This window comes from Mesoplodon densirostris, chromosome 16 (assembly GCF_025265405.1).
Source record: "Mesoplodon densirostris isolate mMesDen1 chromosome 16, mMesDen1 primary haplotype, whole genome shotgun sequence".
Lineage (NCBI taxonomy): Eukaryota > Metazoa > Chordata > Mammalia > Artiodactyla > Ziphiidae > Mesoplodon > Mesoplodon densirostris.
The window spans coordinates 37,271,154-37,287,113 of NC_082676.1; the positions used below are offsets into that span (position 1 = coordinate 37,271,154).

At 53.1% G+C, this 15,960-nt stretch overlaps 3 protein-coding genes across 9 annotated transcripts in view; 2 read left to right on the plus strand and 1 right to left on the minus strand.

The window, feature by feature from the left end:
* STYXL1 (serine/threonine/tyrosine interacting like 1) overlaps positions 1–7,574 on the plus strand; it is a 62,661-nt gene extending 55,087 nt beyond the window's left edge. For all 6 annotated transcript variants that reach the window (XM_060079422.1, XM_060079420.1, XM_060079424.1 and 3 more), the window contains one exon: positions 6,077–7,574. In XM_060079422.1, coding sequence (XP_059935405.1) covers positions 6,077–6,208 — 132 coding nt within the window. In that variant the 3' untranslated portion in view covers positions 6,209–7,574. The remainder of the gene's footprint in view (positions 1–6,076) is intronic.
* A 133-nt stretch (positions 7,575–7,707) lies between these two features.
* Positions 7,708–13,557, plus strand: TMEM120A (transmembrane protein 120A). Of its 2 annotated transcripts, none has more exons than XM_060079416.1 (12): positions 7,708–7,890; positions 9,510–9,628; positions 9,886–10,002; positions 11,616–11,675; positions 11,892–11,987; positions 12,065–12,154; positions 12,364–12,429; positions 12,528–12,589; positions 12,697–12,789; positions 12,913–12,977; positions 13,070–13,138; positions 13,212–13,557. In XM_060079416.1, exons 1-12 carry the CDS (start codon positions 7,810–7,812, stop codon positions 13,323–13,325), a joined length of 1,032 nt encoding a protein of 343 aa, XP_059935399.1. In that variant the 5' UTR covers positions 7,708–7,809; the 3' UTR covers positions 13,326–13,557. The 2 variants fall into 2 exon arrangements, with proteins under 2 accessions (XP_059935399.1, XP_059935400.1); XM_060079417.1 differs by having other exon boundaries at positions 13,287–13,557.
* Positions 13,558–13,712: 155 nt separating this feature from the next.
* LOC132476165 (NADPH--cytochrome P450 reductase) overlaps positions 13,713–15,960 on the minus strand; it is a 60,718-nt gene continuing 58,470 nt past the window's right edge. Inside the window, exons 11-16 of the mRNA XM_060077943.1 lie at positions 15,660–15,841; positions 15,355–15,504; positions 14,737–15,007; positions 14,492–14,637; positions 14,325–14,410; positions 13,713–14,225 (exon numbers count right to left, since the gene is read on the minus strand). Of these exons, the coding sequence (XP_059933926.1) occupies positions 14,081–14,225; positions 14,325–14,410; positions 14,492–14,637; positions 14,737–15,007; positions 15,355–15,504; positions 15,660–15,841 (980 nt within the window). The 3' untranslated portion in view covers positions 13,713–14,080. The remainder of the gene's footprint in view (positions 14,226–14,324; positions 14,411–14,491; positions 14,638–14,736; positions 15,008–15,354; positions 15,505–15,659; positions 15,842–15,960) is intronic.

The window sequence follows — 15,960 nt, forward strand, 5'->3', positions numbered from 1 at the left end:
ACGGGCTCTAGGCGGACGGGCTTCAGTAGTTGTGTCACGCGGGCTCAGTAGTTGTGGCTTGTGGGCTCTAGAGCGCAGGCTCAGTAGTTGTGGCACACGGGCTTAGTTGATCTGTGGCATGTGGGATCTTCCCAGACCAGGGCTTGAACCCATGTCCTCTGCATTGGCAGGTGGATTCTTAGCCACTGTGCCACCAGGGAAGTCCGCTTGATATGATTTTAAACTTAAATTTATTAACACTTGTTTTGTGGTCTAATATATGGTCTGTACAGGAGAATGTTCCCTCTACACTTGAGAGAAAGTGTATTCTGCTGCTTTTGGATGGAGTGTTCTGTAAATGTCTGTTAAGTCCATGTGTAGTTTAAGTCCAGTGTTTCCTTACAGATTTTCTTTCTGAATGACCTATCCATTGATGAAAGTGGGGTATTAAAGCCCACTATTATTATATTGCTGTCTACTTCTCCCTTTAGGACTATTAATATTTGCTTTGTATATTTAGATGCTCCTATATTGGGTACATAAATATTTATAAGTGTTATATTCTCTTGTTGGATTGACCCCTTTATAGTGACCTACTTTTGTGTCTACTACAGTCTTTGTCTTAAAGTCTATTTTTGTCTGAATAAATATAGCTAACCTAGCTTTCTTTTGGTTTCCATTTGCATAGAATATCTTCTCCCATCCTTTCACTTTCAGTCTGTGTGTGTCTGTACATCTGAAGTTATTAAACCACCACTTTTACATTAGATTATTTTGAACTTTACTATATATTTACCTTTACCAGTGAGATTTATAGTTTCATATGTTTTCCTGTTACTAATTACTGCCCTTTTATTTCAGCTTAAAGAAGTCCCTTTAACATTTCTTGCAAGGCCTAGTAGTGATGAACTCCTTCAGCTTTTGCTTGTCTGGAAAACTCTCTATCTCTTCTTCAATTTTGAAGGAGGACAACTTTGCCAGGTGTAAAGCAATTTTTGGTTGGCAATTTTTTTCTTTCAGCCCTTTGAATATATTATGCCACTCCCTCCTGACCTGCAAAGTTTCTGCTGAGAAATCTGCTGACAGTCATATGGGGGTTCCCAAGTTGTTTTTCTCTTGTTGCTTTTAAGATTCTTTCCTCGTCTTTAAGTTTGACAATTTAAGTATAATGTCTTGGTATGGGTTTCTCTGGGTTCATCTTGTTTGGATTCACTGGACTTCCTGAATCTGGAAGTTTGTTTCCTTCCCCAGGATAAGGAGGTTTTCAGCCATTATTTATTCAAATAAGTTTTCTGTCCCTTCCTCTTTCTCTTCTCCTCTGGGATCTCTATAATGTGAATATTGGTCCTTTTGATGTCCCTTAAGTCCCTTAATCTATCTTCACTGATTTTTTAAATTTAATTTTAAACTTTTATATTGGAGTATAGTTGATTAACAACGTTGTGTTAGTTTCAGGTGTACAGCAGTGATTCAGTTATACATGTATATTTTCTTTTTCAATATCTTCACTGTTTTTAATTATTCTTTCTTTTTGCTGCTCTGAATGGATGACTTCTACTGTCTTTGAGTTTGCTGACCCTTTCTTCTGCTTCATCTAGTCTGCTGTTGAATCCTTCTATTGTATTTTTCAGTTCAGTTATTGCATGCTCTGAGACTTCTATTTTGTACTTTCTTATATTTTCTATCTCTTAGTTGAGATTCTCAATTTGTTCAGGCATTCTTCTGACCTTGGTGAGCATCTTTATGACTCTTATTTTGAACTTTAGTCAGGTAAATCACTTATCTCCATTTCATTAAAGTGTTCTTGTGAGGGTTTCTCTTTTTGTTTCATTTGGAACATATTCCTATGTTTCTTCATTTTCCTTAACCCTCTGTGTTGGTTTCTGTGCATTAGATAAAACAGCTACCTCTCCTAGTGTTGAAGGAATGGTCTCATGTAAGAGATGAACCATATTGTCCAACCCTTCCCTATCTCTTTGTTATCTCTCACACCTTTGTGATTGTTCAAGCAGCCTACTTTGTTCTTAGTGGTTCCCAGTAGTTGAGGGTGTGCCAAGACTTGTCAGCCTTCCAAAGGGAAGGATCTCAGTCTGCACCTAGATTCAGGCTGATTGGAAGCCAGACCCTCAGGCAGCAACTTTTAAAGTACACAAATATATCTCTTTCAGGGGAAGAATGGAAAAAGGGTGTTTTCTGTATGCTTTCTTTGCACTTAGCCCTGGGCTGTCCAGTTAAGAGCTGTTTGTTTACTACTGTCCTGTTAAACCCATGAACACAAGCCCCACTGGCCACTTGCTTTCAATTCTTTTGGGTATAGACCCAGAATGGAATTTCTAGATCATATGGTAATTCTGTTTTTACTTTGTTGAGGAACCACTGTTTTCCATAGCAGCGGTACCATTTTACATTCCCATACATAGTACCATAAGGTTCCAAATTCTCCATTTCCTCACCAACACGTATTATTTTCTTTTTTTTAAATAATAGCCATCCTAATGGGTGTGAGGTTGTATCTCGTAGTTTTTTTCTCTTTTTTATTGCATTAAAACATACATAACATAAAATTTACTGTCTTAACCATTTTTTGAAATTATTTTTTAAAAATAAATTTATTTATTTTTTTGGCTGCATTGGGTCTTTGTTGCTGTGCATGCAGGCTTTCTCTAGTTGTGGTGAGCGGGGGCTACTCTTTGTTGCAGTGCGTGGGCTTCTCATTGCGGTGACTTCTCTTGTTGTGGAGCACAGGCTCTAGGCATGTGGTCTTCAGTAGTTGTGGCACAAGGGCTCAGTAGCTGTGGCTCGCGGGCTCTAGAGTGCAGGCTCAGTAGTTGTGGTGCACGGGCGTAGTTGCTCCGCGGCATGTGGGATCTTCCTGGACCAGGGCTTGAACCCTTGTCCCCTGCATTGGCAGACAGATTCTTAACCACTGCACTACCAGGGAAGCCCCTGTCTTAACCATTTTTAAGAATATAATTCAGTAGTGTTAAATATATTCATAATGTGCAGCCATCACCACCACCTAGCCCCATAACTCTTTTCATCTTGTAAAACTGAAACTCTATATTTATTAAACAATAACTCCTTATTCTCCCCTCCCCCTAGCCATGGTAACCACCATTCTTCTTTCTGTCTTTATAATTTTGACTACACTAAGTGCATCATATAAGTGGAATCATAAAGTATTTGTTTTTTCATGAATGGCTTATTACACTTAGCATAATGTCCTCAAGGTTTAACCATGTTGTAGCATATGTCAAAATTTCCTTCCTTTTTAAGGATAATAATATTCCCTTGTATGTATATACCACATTTTGCTTATCCATTTATTCATTGATGGACACTTGATTGCTTCCACGTTTTAGCCATTATGAATAATGCTGCTGTGAACATGGTTGTGCAAATATCTCTTTGAGACCCTGCCTTCAACTCTTTTGGGTATATACCCAGTAGACGAATTACTGGGTCATATGGTAATTCTAATTTTAATTTTTTGGGGGGGATCTCCATACTGTTTTCCACAGTGGCTGTACCATTTAATACATTCCATCAACAGTGCACAAGGGTTCTAATTTCTCCACATCCTTGCCAACAGTTGTTTTCTTCCTTCCTTCCTTCCTTTCCTTTTATAGCACCATTGTAATCAGTTTGAGGAAGTATAGCATTGTAGTTTTTTTGTTTGTTTGTTTTTTGTTTTCCCTGGTGGTACGCGGGCCTTTCACTGTTGTGGTCTCTCCCATTGCGGAGCACAGGCTCCGGACGCGCAGGCTCAGCGGCCATGGCTCACGGGCCTAGCCGCTCCGCGGCATGTGGGATCTTCCCGGACTGGGGCACGAACCCATGTCCCCTGCATCAGCAGGCGGACTCTCAACCACTTGCGCCACCAGGGAAGCCCCAGCATTGTAGTTTTGATTTGCATTTCCCTAATGATTAGTGATGTTGAGCATCTTTTTGCGTGCTTATTGGCCATTCATATACCTTCTTAGGAGAAATGTCTATTCAAAGTCCTTTGCCCATTTATTAGTTGGGTTGTTTGTTTTTTGTTGTTGAGTTTTAGAAGTTCCTTATATATTCCTCATATTAACACTTTCTGCATTGAATAGTTTTGGCACCCTTGTTGGAATCACTTTACTATATATGTGAGCATTTATTTCTGGGCTGTCTATTCTATTCCACTGGTCTTAAATGTCTATCTTTATGCCAGTACCACATTCTTTTATCATAGTTTTGTAATAACTTAAAAGATTTGAAATAGGTTGAAATATAAAACAGGTATATGATTTGCAAATGTTTCCTTCTATTCTGTGTCTTGCCTTTTCACTCTGTTGATTGTGTCTTTTGATGCATAGAAGGTTTTTTTTTGATGTACAGAAGTTTTTTATTTTGCTATAAACCAATCTATTTTTTCTTTTATTGCCTGTGCTTTTGGTGTCACATCCAAGAAATAATTGCCAAATCCAATATCATGAAGCTTTCCCCCTGTTTTCTTTCAAGGGTTTTACAATTTTAGCTCTTACTTTATGTCTTCCATCATTTTGAGTTAATTTTTGTACATGGTGTAAGGTTACACTAGTTTCATTCTTTTGCATGTGGATACCCAGTATTCCTAACATCATTTGTTGAAAAGACTCTCCTTTCTCCATTGAATAGTTTTGGCACCATTGTTGAAATCATTTTACTGTATATGTGAGCATTTATTTCTGGGCTGTCTATTCTATTCCACTGGTCTAAATGTCTGTCTTTATGCCAGTACCATATTCTTTTATCATAGTTTTGTTATAACTTAAAAGGTTTTGAAATAACGAAGTGTGAGACCCCCAACTTTGTCTCTCTTTTTTCACAATTGTTTTGGCTATTCCAGGGTTCCTTGAGATTCAATATGAATTTTAGGATGGATTTTTCTATTTCTGCAAAAAATGCTGTTGGGATTTTGATAGAGATTGCATTAAATCTTTAGATCACTTTGGGTAGCATTTGCATCTTAACAATATTGAATCTTCTATTCCATGTACCTGGGATGTCTTTCCATTTATTTTAGTCTTCTTTAATTTCTTTCAACAACATTTTGCATTTTTCAGGGTACAAGTCTTTTATCTCCTTGGTTAAGTTTATTCCTAAGTATTTTATTCTTTTGATGCTAGTGTAAATGAAATTTTCTTAATTTTCTTTTTGGATTGTTCATTGTTAGTTAGATACACAACTGATTTTGTATCCTGCAACTTTGTTACATTCATTTATTCTAACAGTTTTTTTGTGTTTAATCTTTAAGGTTTTCAACATACAAGATCATTAAGTTCATATCATCTGCAAACAGAAATAATTTTACTTCTTCCTTTCCAATTTGGATGCCTTTTCTTTTTTTCCTAATTGCTCTGTCTAGGACTTCCAGTACAGTGTTGAATAGAAGTGGTGGAAGTGGGCGTCCTTGCCTTGTTCCTGATCTCAGAGGAAAAGCTTTCAGTCTTTCACCATTATGATGTCACCTGTTTACTTTTCATGTATGACCTTTATTATGTTAAGATAGTTTCCTTCTATTCCATAGTTTGTTGAGGAACTGCTTTTGCCTTTTCCTTTTTCCTCTATCCTCAATCCAGATGGAGACCAGCTGGTCACCTACCTTCATGTAATAACCTTTCCTGCATTTTGGGGTGGGCACCTAAAAGAAGGCAGCTTCAGTTTTTCTTCTTCAGAGAATTTGCCGAAGTTCTCTTCCCCTTTCCATTCATTTATCCACTTACAATGCAAATCTTTGTTGAGGCAGCACTGAGTGCCAGGCATGGGCATAGTGCTTTCCTGTCCACAGGAGGTTTCACGTATGTTTTCTCAACCTTCACAGGAGCCATCTGACATAAGAATGATTTCTGTCTCTATATTCAGAATGCAGAAGGGCTTGCCCCAGGCAGAGCCAGCTCCTACAACTCCTTGCCCTAATCTATTAACCCCAAGCTGCTGCTGTTTCTTTGTCCTGCCCTTAAGCTATGTTGCTGACCCCTGGGCAAGTGCCTCCTGTCCCTCCTGTCCCTCTTGAGCTGGCTGTGATCAAGGTGGTAAGGGCCCAGGTCCAATCCTGAAGTCTGCTGTTCTCTCCTTGGGTTCACAGAGGTCCTGGGCCTACGTCAAGAAGTGTAAAACCAACATGCGTCCAAATCGGGCTTTGGTGGCTCAGCTGTCAGAGTGGGAGAAGGTTGTCCTTGGAGACATCGTCACAGACATCTTGGATCCACTCTACTGATTTTCTCTGTGGCCCAGCTGTGGGTCCAGAAGAACCTGCCTTGGGAGCTTTTTGTGGGTAGTGGGCCAGGGTGTGTAACCAGGAATGAGAGGCCTTTGCTGCCTGGAGCCTCGTGTCAGCCTCCTGCAGTGGTTCTTCCCAGGTTCCTCATTTGTGCCAGCACAGGAGGTGCTCAGACTCAGCGAGAACCCCCATCCCTGGGGCATCCTGGACCCACCCCCACTGCACTCCTGAGGCTGCTTCTGGAGGAGCATCTCGCTGCCAGAGCAGCTGCCCCTCCTGGCAGCTGCCCCTCATGTCCTCCATAACGTGGACCCTTTGGAGGCTGCCTGGTGGGAGCTCCAAGGGTTCCTCCAGCCTTGTGTTGCTCCACAGGGGATGTCACAGTGCCCACCTGTGGGCAGAGATCCCCCAGCCCCAGAGATGCCAAGCTCAGCCTTGGCTCAGGCCGCAGGCTACACAGCTTTGAGAGGCTTCTGGCACAAGGGCATACCCTTGCCTCATCCCCAGTTTCAGCACTCCCTACTGCTCCATCACCTGTACAGATGTCCTTTCCTTGCTCCTCACTCATTTTTGCCTGGCTGTGTTCACCGAGACTCTCACCCTCCCATCCCTCACAACCAGGTTTCTAGAAATTCCTCAGGTCTCAAAAGGAATTTTCCTCTGACTGCGCTTCTGAGTGCTGGCAGCGCCCACAGAATGAGCTTGGAGTCAGGAGACAAGGGGACTGATGGAGAATTTAACATGTCGGTCCATGTTCATCCAGCAAACATTCCCTGACACCTGGGCAGGGCTAAGGACATACAGGTGAACGCCATGTTGCCTCCTAGGACTCTGCAGAGGGTTAGAGTAGCACTCCCCCGTGCCCCAACAGGAGCCCACGCCCTCAAAGAGTGGGGTTTTGCCAGAGGGGTAAGGGCTTTTCAGGCAGTGCAGCCTTTAGTCGGGACTTGAACTGGAACAGAGCCTGGGATGGCTGCAGAGCGATGGCTTAGGGACCTCCTGGCAGGAAGGGCAGAGCCATTGGAAAGTGTTCAGCAGGGACATGGTGGGGATTTGCCTTGTGTTCTAGTCAGGGCAGTCTGGTGGCGGTGGGAAGGGACACTGGCGGTGAACTTGGAGACAGGGAGACAGTAAAGCGACCCTTGTAAAAATCCAAGCGAGATAAGAGGCTCGGAATTCCCTCCCTGCCAAAGAGCAGCTTCCCAAGGGGGAAAGTGAGGCAGGTGGCACCTCCCTGGGCCTTGGTTTACTCCCTGCCTGACAGGCAAGGACACTGCTGGCTGCACCACACAGTTGGCGCCAGCGGGAATGCCCCAGTTGGGGGCTGCCACCACCCTCCGAGCTGGGAGCAGCCGGGCGTAAGGCCCTCGGAGCACGTGGCCCCGCCCCCGCCCCTGGCCCGGATTGGCTCAGACAGTGGGCGGGGCCAGCGCGCTCGCCGCTCCAGGCTTTTCCGCATTGGTGGTCGCGGCGGCTCGAGCCCGGAAGCTGACGGGGGCAGAGGCGGCGGAGGCGGTGGAGGCGGAGGCGCCTCGGGGCCACCGGGGTTGCCGCTCTGTCCTCTACTCTCGGCTCGTCCGGCTCACGGCCCGGCAGCAATGCATCCCCCTCCTCCGGGCCCGTTGGGCGACTGCCTGCGGGACTGGGAGGAGCTCCAGCAGGACTTCCACGGCATCCAGGTAAGTGCTGATGCGGGCCCCCATTGGTTCCGAGCCATGTCTATCTGGCTCTGGGTCAAGGGTCGGGTAGCCCCGGGTCGGGCAGCGGGGAGCTCGGGGTCAGGGGTTGGGGACCCTGGTGTCGCTCCCGACGGGGGCGAGGCCCCGGGTCCTGGTGTCCCCGGTTGGACCCTCCCCTCGGCCTCAAATGAATGTTCGGCAGCGGGACCTCTTCCCCGCGCGGCCGCCGCGACCCCGGAGTGACCCCACTGACCCAGGCGGAACTCCGGCCTCCCTTTGAGGCCTCGGAAAGAGGCCCCGACTCCGACCCGGTCCCCTCCCAGGAGCGTCCGAGCTGACCGGGGCCAGTCTTGTGTCAGTTACTGAGCAAATGCGCCGTGGGCGCCGGCCGGGCCGGATCAGCGAGCAGCGCCTTCCCCGCCCTCGGGCCGCGTGGTCTGGGCTGAGTGTGGCTGGGGAGCAGTCTGGGAGGCAGCCTGGTCTAGGTCGGGGGAAGTGGTGTTTAGGTGAAGTCCCTGGATGGGGGCGGGGCCCATCCAGGGTGAAGGACAGCTCCCACCAAGACAGGACCACGTGGCTGCTGCATAGAGTGAGGGGAAAAGTGGGTGGGCCATACCCTGCCAAGAGACCTCACCGGCCGACAGGGATTGGAATCTTTCTGAGACCAGTGGGAAGCCAAGGGAGGAATCGTCTGGGTCTGGCTGGTATGGGCCACTGTGCTGTTCTGTGGAAAGGCAGACAGGAGAGTGTGGTGGCTGGGGGTAGGCTGAGGTGGCCCTTCCTGGGCATGAGAAACAAGACCCAGGCAGGGTAGAGCCCAGGTCAGCTGGGCACTTGATCAGGACTTTGCCTCTCCTGGATTGGTTCCAGCCCTTTCCTGTCCACGTTGAAGCCTGACTGCACCTGGCCTGGCCAAGCTGCTACCATTAGTGCTTCCCAGCCTGGTCACCACTGTCCTGGCCTCAGCCCCTGCCTGACCTTCCTCACACTGCTCCTTACCCCATCTCTAGGCTGTTCCTTTTCAAGACTCATCCATTGGGGCAAAGTGCTCTGGGAAGCCTTGGATCAAAGGTGTTGGGGGAAGAGTAGAGGAATGGTCTTACAGCAAGAGGTCCAAGGGCTAAAGCCTGATGACCTTTACTCTGGGAGGAAGATGCTGGGAGTGCCAGAGCAGCAGGCATCTTGGACAACCTCATCTTCCCCTGGACTTGCAGGCTATCTAGGCAGGAGGATCTGAGAGGGCCAGGGATGGCTTTAGGTAGCCTGCTTGGTCCAGAAGGTAGACCCATGAGCCTAGAATCCAGATTCAGGATAGGCCAGAGAGGGGTGGGAACAACTAGTAGATGGGCTGAGACTAAGAAAACTTTAAGAGAACTCTGTTTCTGGGAGAGGGGTACTGTGGGGGCTTCTGGGCTTACAAGGAGACCCCTGCCTCCTTGCCTGCCTTAGAGAGAGAGTACCCTCAGGGAGTTCCCTGGGCTGGCACAGCTGGCTGTCTCCTTTCCTGCTGAGACCCTCCCAAGGGGCCCTGGAGGAGTCCATGCCCCACCTCCTTCCCAGCAGGCTCTGGCTCGGGAGCCCCCTAGCCAGCCTGAGCTTTACCCCGACCTGGTTCTCAGGAGACCCACCGGCTGTACCGCCTGAAGCTGGAGGAGCTGACCAAGCTGCAGAACAACTGTACCAGCTCCATCACTCGGCAGAAGAAGCAGCTCCAGGAGCTGGCCCTTGTCCTGAAGAAGTTAGGACCTTTCCCCATATACTCTCCCGTGCCCTCCCATACCTCATCATACCCAGACCCCCATACCCTGTGGCCTCGGACTGGGGGGTGGGTGTCTGACCTGGTGGGGTAGAGAGCTGGCACTGACTCCCAGATGTCCCTGGGCATGGCTTCTCCCCTCTCTGGGTTGCATTTGCTCTCCTGCTGCGCAGGTGTCAGGTGTGATATCACACATGGGGGTCCCCTGTTCTGACTGGCTTCTGTGGCTGCACCTGCAGATGTAAACCCTCCCTCCTGTCAGAGGCCGAGAAAGCTGCGCAGGAGCTGGAAAACCAGATCAAGGAGCGACAAGGCCTTTTCTTTGATATGGAGGCCTACTTGCCCAAGCAGAATGGGTGAGATTCCTCCCCCAAGCTCAGTTCACAGCCATTTCTGAGAGGGAGGCCTGAAGCACCATCTTCCTCTGCTTGGTTTCCTGCACCCACTCTGGGCTGACCAGTCAGACACAGTCTTATCTCAGGGACAGCCTGAGTGACAGTGACAGCTCACTGCAATGAGTGCTTTGTGGGGGAAGTATAGGGAATGGGGGGAGCACAGTGAGGGGTAGGTCGGAGAAAGCCTCCTGGAGTAGGTGATGCCTGAGCTGAGTCATAAGGATAAAGAGGAGTGAGCCAGGCAGACATGGGAAGGCAGAAACAGTAGGTGTCATGGCCATAGCTCTCAGTAGGAGGTGAGAGGTTGCAATGAGACCAGAGGGGGAGCCAGCCTGCAGAGCTTCCCTCTGGCCCAGTGGGCAGGGGAGAGTGACAGGTCAGTCATGCACTTAGATCAGCTGCAGTCACAGCAGAGGACATGGCGGAAGCCTAGGCTTAGGGAAAACAATCCCGCAGAAACTGCAGGCAGCAAGACAACTGGGAGAGAGCATGTCCCAGAAGGCAAGGAAGGAAGGACTGGCCAGTAGCCTCAGATCAGTTGGCCAGGGGCAGCGTGGGAGGCAGTCAAATGCAATACAGAAGGGGAAATGTTTCCTGGAAGTCAGGGTGACCTTGGAGAGAACCGCTTCTCAGGAGGGTAGGGCTGGAAGTTGATATTGGGGATGACAGAGGAGCTGAGGAGACACAGCCAAGTTTAGGCCGTGCTTCAGAGGCTCGGCTGTGCGTGGAAGGAGAAACCGGCAGCTAGAAACCGCTGACTAGGACTTGGCATGAGAGTTGAGGAGTGGCTTTTGTTTGGGGGTGTGTGTAACTTTGTCCATAGGAAAGACTTGAGCATATCTACCTGCTGCGAGGCGGGCCAGCAGAGGGAGAGACCCAGAAGCAACGGAGGGAAGTCCCTGGGGAGGTGGGAAAGGGCGGGTGTAGGCCCTTGTCTGTGATGAGGGGTTGCAGAGATGAGGGTGAGGAGGCAGGCAGGGGAGATGTCACCTGGCCGGAGGGAGACAGGATGGAGGATTTGGGAGAGGGTTGGATAAGGCCACTGCTGAGAATGGGAGAGGGAGCCCGTGGCGATGCTGAGAGACAGCCTGGTCCCCGTCCCCTCTGTGCCCCGTAATGTCTTCGCTGCCTCAGGCAAGTCCCTGAACCCCTCTGAGCCTGTGCATACGGCTCGAGTGTGAACAAGAGCCCATATGGGAACAGCTGCTTAATACACGACTGTAGCTTTCAGTCACCTCATGGAGTTCCTCTGGCAGAGAAGGGCAAGACAAGCTTAGATGGTGGGGTGATGGCAATGCAAAGATTGGCAAGAAAGTGGTTCCGTGTTGTGGAGGAGGGCTTGGTGACTCAGCTGGCTCGGGAAGGGAGACCAGGGTCAGGAGGGCCTGGGAGCGTCAGTGAGGGAGAGGGTCCTTGTGGGTGGGAGGCTGGGCGCTCGGGGGTCAGAATATAGCCAGGGTTTCCGAGGAGGCCCTTTTGGGTTGGGAGGAGGGTGGTGTGGTCACAGGTGTGGGTTGCTGCAGTGGACTTGGGGCTGAAGGCTACCTCTCCTCACCTGGTGTTCCCTCCCCCAGGTTGTATCTGAGCCTGGTTCTGGGCAATGTCAACGTGACACTCCTGAGCAAGCAGGCTAAGTAATTTGTTGTCGTGGGCAGGGTCTCAACCCTACTCCCCATCCCCTGCCCCAGGCCCCTTCCAGTCTGCCCCAGCTTCCCTGGCTAAGCTTGGGGTTCAGGGGCTGCTCCCCCATGCTGGCCCCATGCCACCACAGCAGTGTGTCCAGAGGCGTGGGTGGGCCCTGCCAGCATCCCAGCCTGTCCCATGAGTGTGTACCCCTCCCTTCTCCCCAGGTTCGCCTACAAAGACGAGTACGAGAAGTTCAAGCTCTACCTCACCATCATCCTCATCCTCATCTCCTTCACCTGCCGCTTCCTCCTCAACTCCAGGTGGGTGTCCTGCTGCAGGGGGCTGGACCCTGTGCCCTCTCCAGGCTCTGGCACCAACCTTCTGTACCCCTCCCTAGGGTGACAGACGCTGCCTTCAACTTCCTGCTGGTCTGGTATTATTGCACCCTGACCATCCGTGAGAGCATCCTCATCAACAACGGCTCCCGGTGGGCGAGGGCCGGAGCCCGGCTCCTGTGGATGGGGGCTGGGGGGAGTGACACTGGAGCTGCCCTAGAAAGCGGGGTGGGGGCGGCGGGTGCCGTGGCCCTCTGAGAAGCAGGAACTGGCTGGGGTACTGGTTTCTTCCCACTTCCTGTTCTGGAGCACTGATCCTGGGGGCTGAGGGGACAGGAGTGACAGTGGCTTCCTGATGCAGGATCAAAGGCTGGTGGGTTTTCCATCATTATGTGTCCACGTTCCTGTCAGGAGTCATGCTGACATGGTGAGTGGGGCAGCTTGGTCCCGGGGTCTCCGGGGGAGCTGGGGCAGGGGGAGGTGGCATCCCGGAGTCCCGACCCCTCCCTCTGCTCTCTGCCTTAGGCCCGACGGCCTCATGTACCAGAAGTTCCGGAACCAGTTCCTGTCCTTCTCCATGTACCAGAGTGAGTGTCTCAGAGGTCCTGCTGAGCTTAGGACTGGCCCCCCCCCAGGAGGGGTGGGAAAGGGGCTTGGGACTCCAGCCCAGTCCTGATGTCCCCCCGCCCTCCAGGCTTTGTGCAGTTCCTCCAGTATTACTACCAGAGCGGCTGTCTGTACCGCCTGCGGGCCCTGGGCGAGAGGCACACCATGGACCTCACTGTGGGTGAGTCGGGCGTGGCCGCCCCTGTCTGGAATCCTGACGGGGGAGCTGGAGGGGCAAAGTCCTTTCCTCTTGACCTGGGTCTGAGTGATGGGGTTGTCTCTGTCCTGGTTGTGGCCCCTGCAGAGGGCTTCCAGTCCTGGATGTGGCGGGGCCTCACCTTCCTGCTGCCCTTCCTCTTCTTTGGACAAGTAAGTTGTACCTCTGTCCCTGTCCATCGGGCTGTCCGTCCCTGGCTCTGATTTGAGCAAGGACTGTGTGTAAAAACCACCCTCCCTCCCAGTTCTGGCAGCTTTTTAACGCGCTGACGTTGTTCAACCTGGCCCGGGACCCCGAGTGCAAGGAGTGGCAGGTGAGCCGGGCCCCTGGAGAGGACACCGGGAGGGCTGGCCTGGCTTCTTTCCTGACCCCGATTCCTCCCCCAGGTGCTCATGTGTGGCTTCCCCTTCCTCCTCCTCTTCCTCGGCAATTTCTTCACCACCCTGCGGGTTGTACACCAGAAGTTCCACAACCAGCAGCATGGGAGCAAGAAAGAATGAGGCTGGGCCTTCCCTGCCTGCCGGCACAGCTCTCTATGGCACCCCCCGGCCTGGAAGGGGCTTCTGAACCCCATGTGTTGAGGGGGTGGGGGCTCCTCTCATCTGGGAGGGTCTGTCTGCTCTCCCCTGGGTTTTGTGGGCTCTGTGGGCCCTGAAGAGGAAGACCCGGGCCTGTGTCCCCGCCTGCGGGAGCTGGGGGCCAGTGGCCTCAATAAAGGGCGAGAGGCTCAGAGTGGCTCGGTGTGTGTTCTCCTGCTGGTAAGACGGGGGTCTGGGGGCTCTGTGCCGCCACAGCATGGGGTCTTGGGGTTCCTGAGGTCTCTCTGGGGTCCGAGTTAAGGAGACCCAGGTGGAGGCCCCAGATCTATGCAAGCAATCCCAGGCAAATACTGAAAACAGAACTTTATTCCAAGGGTCAGAGGTTATTTAAAATTATTTACACTCATTGAAAATCACGGGGAGGGGCCAGGCCCCACTCAGCTGAGAGGAGGAGCCCCTTCTGTTCAGCCACCGAGGGCCCGAGGTGTTCACGGAGCATCTGCCCCGTCACCCTTAGCCACGCCCCCTGGGGCCGGCGGGTCCGAGGGTACGTCTCAGGCCTGGAGCAGTCTCTGTCAGTCACTGGGCCTGCCTCCTGTGGCAGGGCCCAGCAGAACCCACCTAGGCGACTGGCAGAGGGGAGTGCAGAAAGCGATTACATGGGGGAGCGAGTCTGTAGGGCGTGAGGAGCAGAGCGGGGCGGGGCCGGGCGGCTCCTAGCTCCACACGTCCAGGGAGTAGCGGCCCTTGGTCATCAGCCTCTTGACATAGTCCACAGCCTGGGTGTGCTCCATGGCCCCCTGCTCGGCCACGATGTCGTAGAAGGTGTTCTGCACGTCCCTCGCCATGTTCCGAGCGTCCCTGGGGGCGGGAAGGAGGTGGTGCTGGGCCCGGGCAGGGGCCCCCCTCCCCCCACGGGCAGGCAGGCCCTGTCCCCGCCCCGCCGCCGCCCTCACTCACCCACAGACGTAGATGTGGGCGCCCCCGTCGTGGATCAGCTTCCACAGGTGCTCCTTGTCCCTCTTCAGCAAGTGCTGCACATAGACCTGGGGGTGGGGAGGGGGGCGCCTGTGAGGAGGGGTGGTCACAGCGCCCTCCGCCCCGCGGGGGCCTGCCCGGGGCCTCACCTTCTGGGGCTGTTCCCGGGAGAAGGCCACGTTGAGCTGGGTGAGGGCGCCGTCCTGGTGGAACCGGGCCAGCTCCTCGCGGTACAGGTAGTCCTCGTCAGAGCGGCGGCAGCCGTAGTAGAGCAGCGTCTCCCCCACCTCCTTGCCTGGGGCAGCAGCAGTCGGGGGTGTGGAACGCCGGTCCCCGCCCGTCCCAGCCCCGCCGCCCGCCCGCCCGCCCGCCTGCCCGGGGCCCGTGCACTCACCCTGCTGCCTCAGCCAGGCCCGCTCCTGGATGAAGCCCATGAAGGGGGCAACCCCGGTGCCGGGGCCCACCATGATGACCGGCACGGTGGCCTTGAAGGGCAGGCGGAACTGGGACTTGCGCACGAACATGGGCACCAGGGCCCTGCGACCGTTCTCTCCAGAGGGCTCCTTGGCCCGCAGCCAGCTGGTGGCCACGCCCTTGTTAATGCGGCCAGACTGGGTTTCATACTCCACAGCCACCGCACAGATGTGCACGGAGTTGGGGTGGACCTGGCGGGGCGGCAGGGTCGGAGTGAGTGTGGCGATGCTGGAGGCCCCCTCCCTCCTGCCAGCCACCCTGCCGCGGGGGTCCCTGCTCAGAGCCTCTTTACACCCTTTGCGGCGCCCAAACCTGTTTAAAGGCCCCTTCCTGGCAGCTCTCCTGACTGGCTCTCGGCACTGGGGCCGGAGAGCAGTTTGCAGTCTTACAGTCCAGCCTACTAGACACGCAGCCCAGGAGTCTCGAGTGAACCGCCCTGGGCACGGGGGGCAGAGCTGGGGCTGTGGCCCAGGGACGCCGCCCCCTCGAAGGAGCCAGCACTGGGTCTCCTGTGAGCGGGCAGGCCTGGAGCCCACACCTTGGAGGACGAGGCGATGGAGTAGTAGCGGGCTTGGAGGCGAGGCAGCAGCTCGCACAAGTGGTCGATGGGGGGCCGCAGGGACGAGCAGTCCTGCAGGATGGCCAGGATGTGCCTTCGAGCCTCCACCACCCAGCTCAGGTACAGCTCCTGGGGAGACGCACATGGAGGTGAGACACGGGGGCCTAGGGGACAGGGCTGAAGCTGGGCCCAGGCGGCTTGGGGAACGCCTGGGGGTGCTGGCTGGGAGCTGCGGTGCAGGGCTGAGGCGGTGGCGGGCGCTGGGGTGCGAGTGGCAGGCCTACCTTGCCCTCGCCCGAGGAGGAGACCATCTTGCGCAGCTGCTCCTGCTCCGAGGGCTCTGAGGCGTACTGGGCCAGCTCGTAGAGCACGTTGGTGCGGGGCGGGTTGGTGATATCCAGGTAGTAGGTGAGGGCCGTGCGGTAGGAGGTGGGGCAGGGGAATGGGTGCTTCTTATTGGAGTCTTCTGTAAGGAGAGGGCAGGCAGGGTTCGGGGTTAGTGGCCGCCCCCCGGGATGGGCGGGGTGCCGCGGGACGGGGTGGGCAAAGCCTCAGGCCTGCTCTCAGGAAGCAGGCAGCCCAGGG

What these genes read in the sequence shown, in the direction of transcription:
- TMEM120A (XM_060079416.1), top strand. Translation starts at nt 7,810, where the DNA reads ATGCATCCCCCTCCTCCGGGCCCGTTGGGCGACTGCCTGCGGGACTGG. An exon ending in CTCCTGAGCAAGCAGGCTAA is followed by an intron (nt 11,676 to 11,891) that starts GTAATTTGTTGT and finishes CCTTCTCCCCAG; the next exon opens with GTTCGCCTACAAAGACGAGT. An exon ending in CCTTCCTCTTCTTTGGACAA is followed by an intron (nt 12,978 to 13,069) that starts GTAAGTTGTACC and finishes CCTCCCTCCCAG; the next exon opens with TTCTGGCAGCTTTTTAACGC.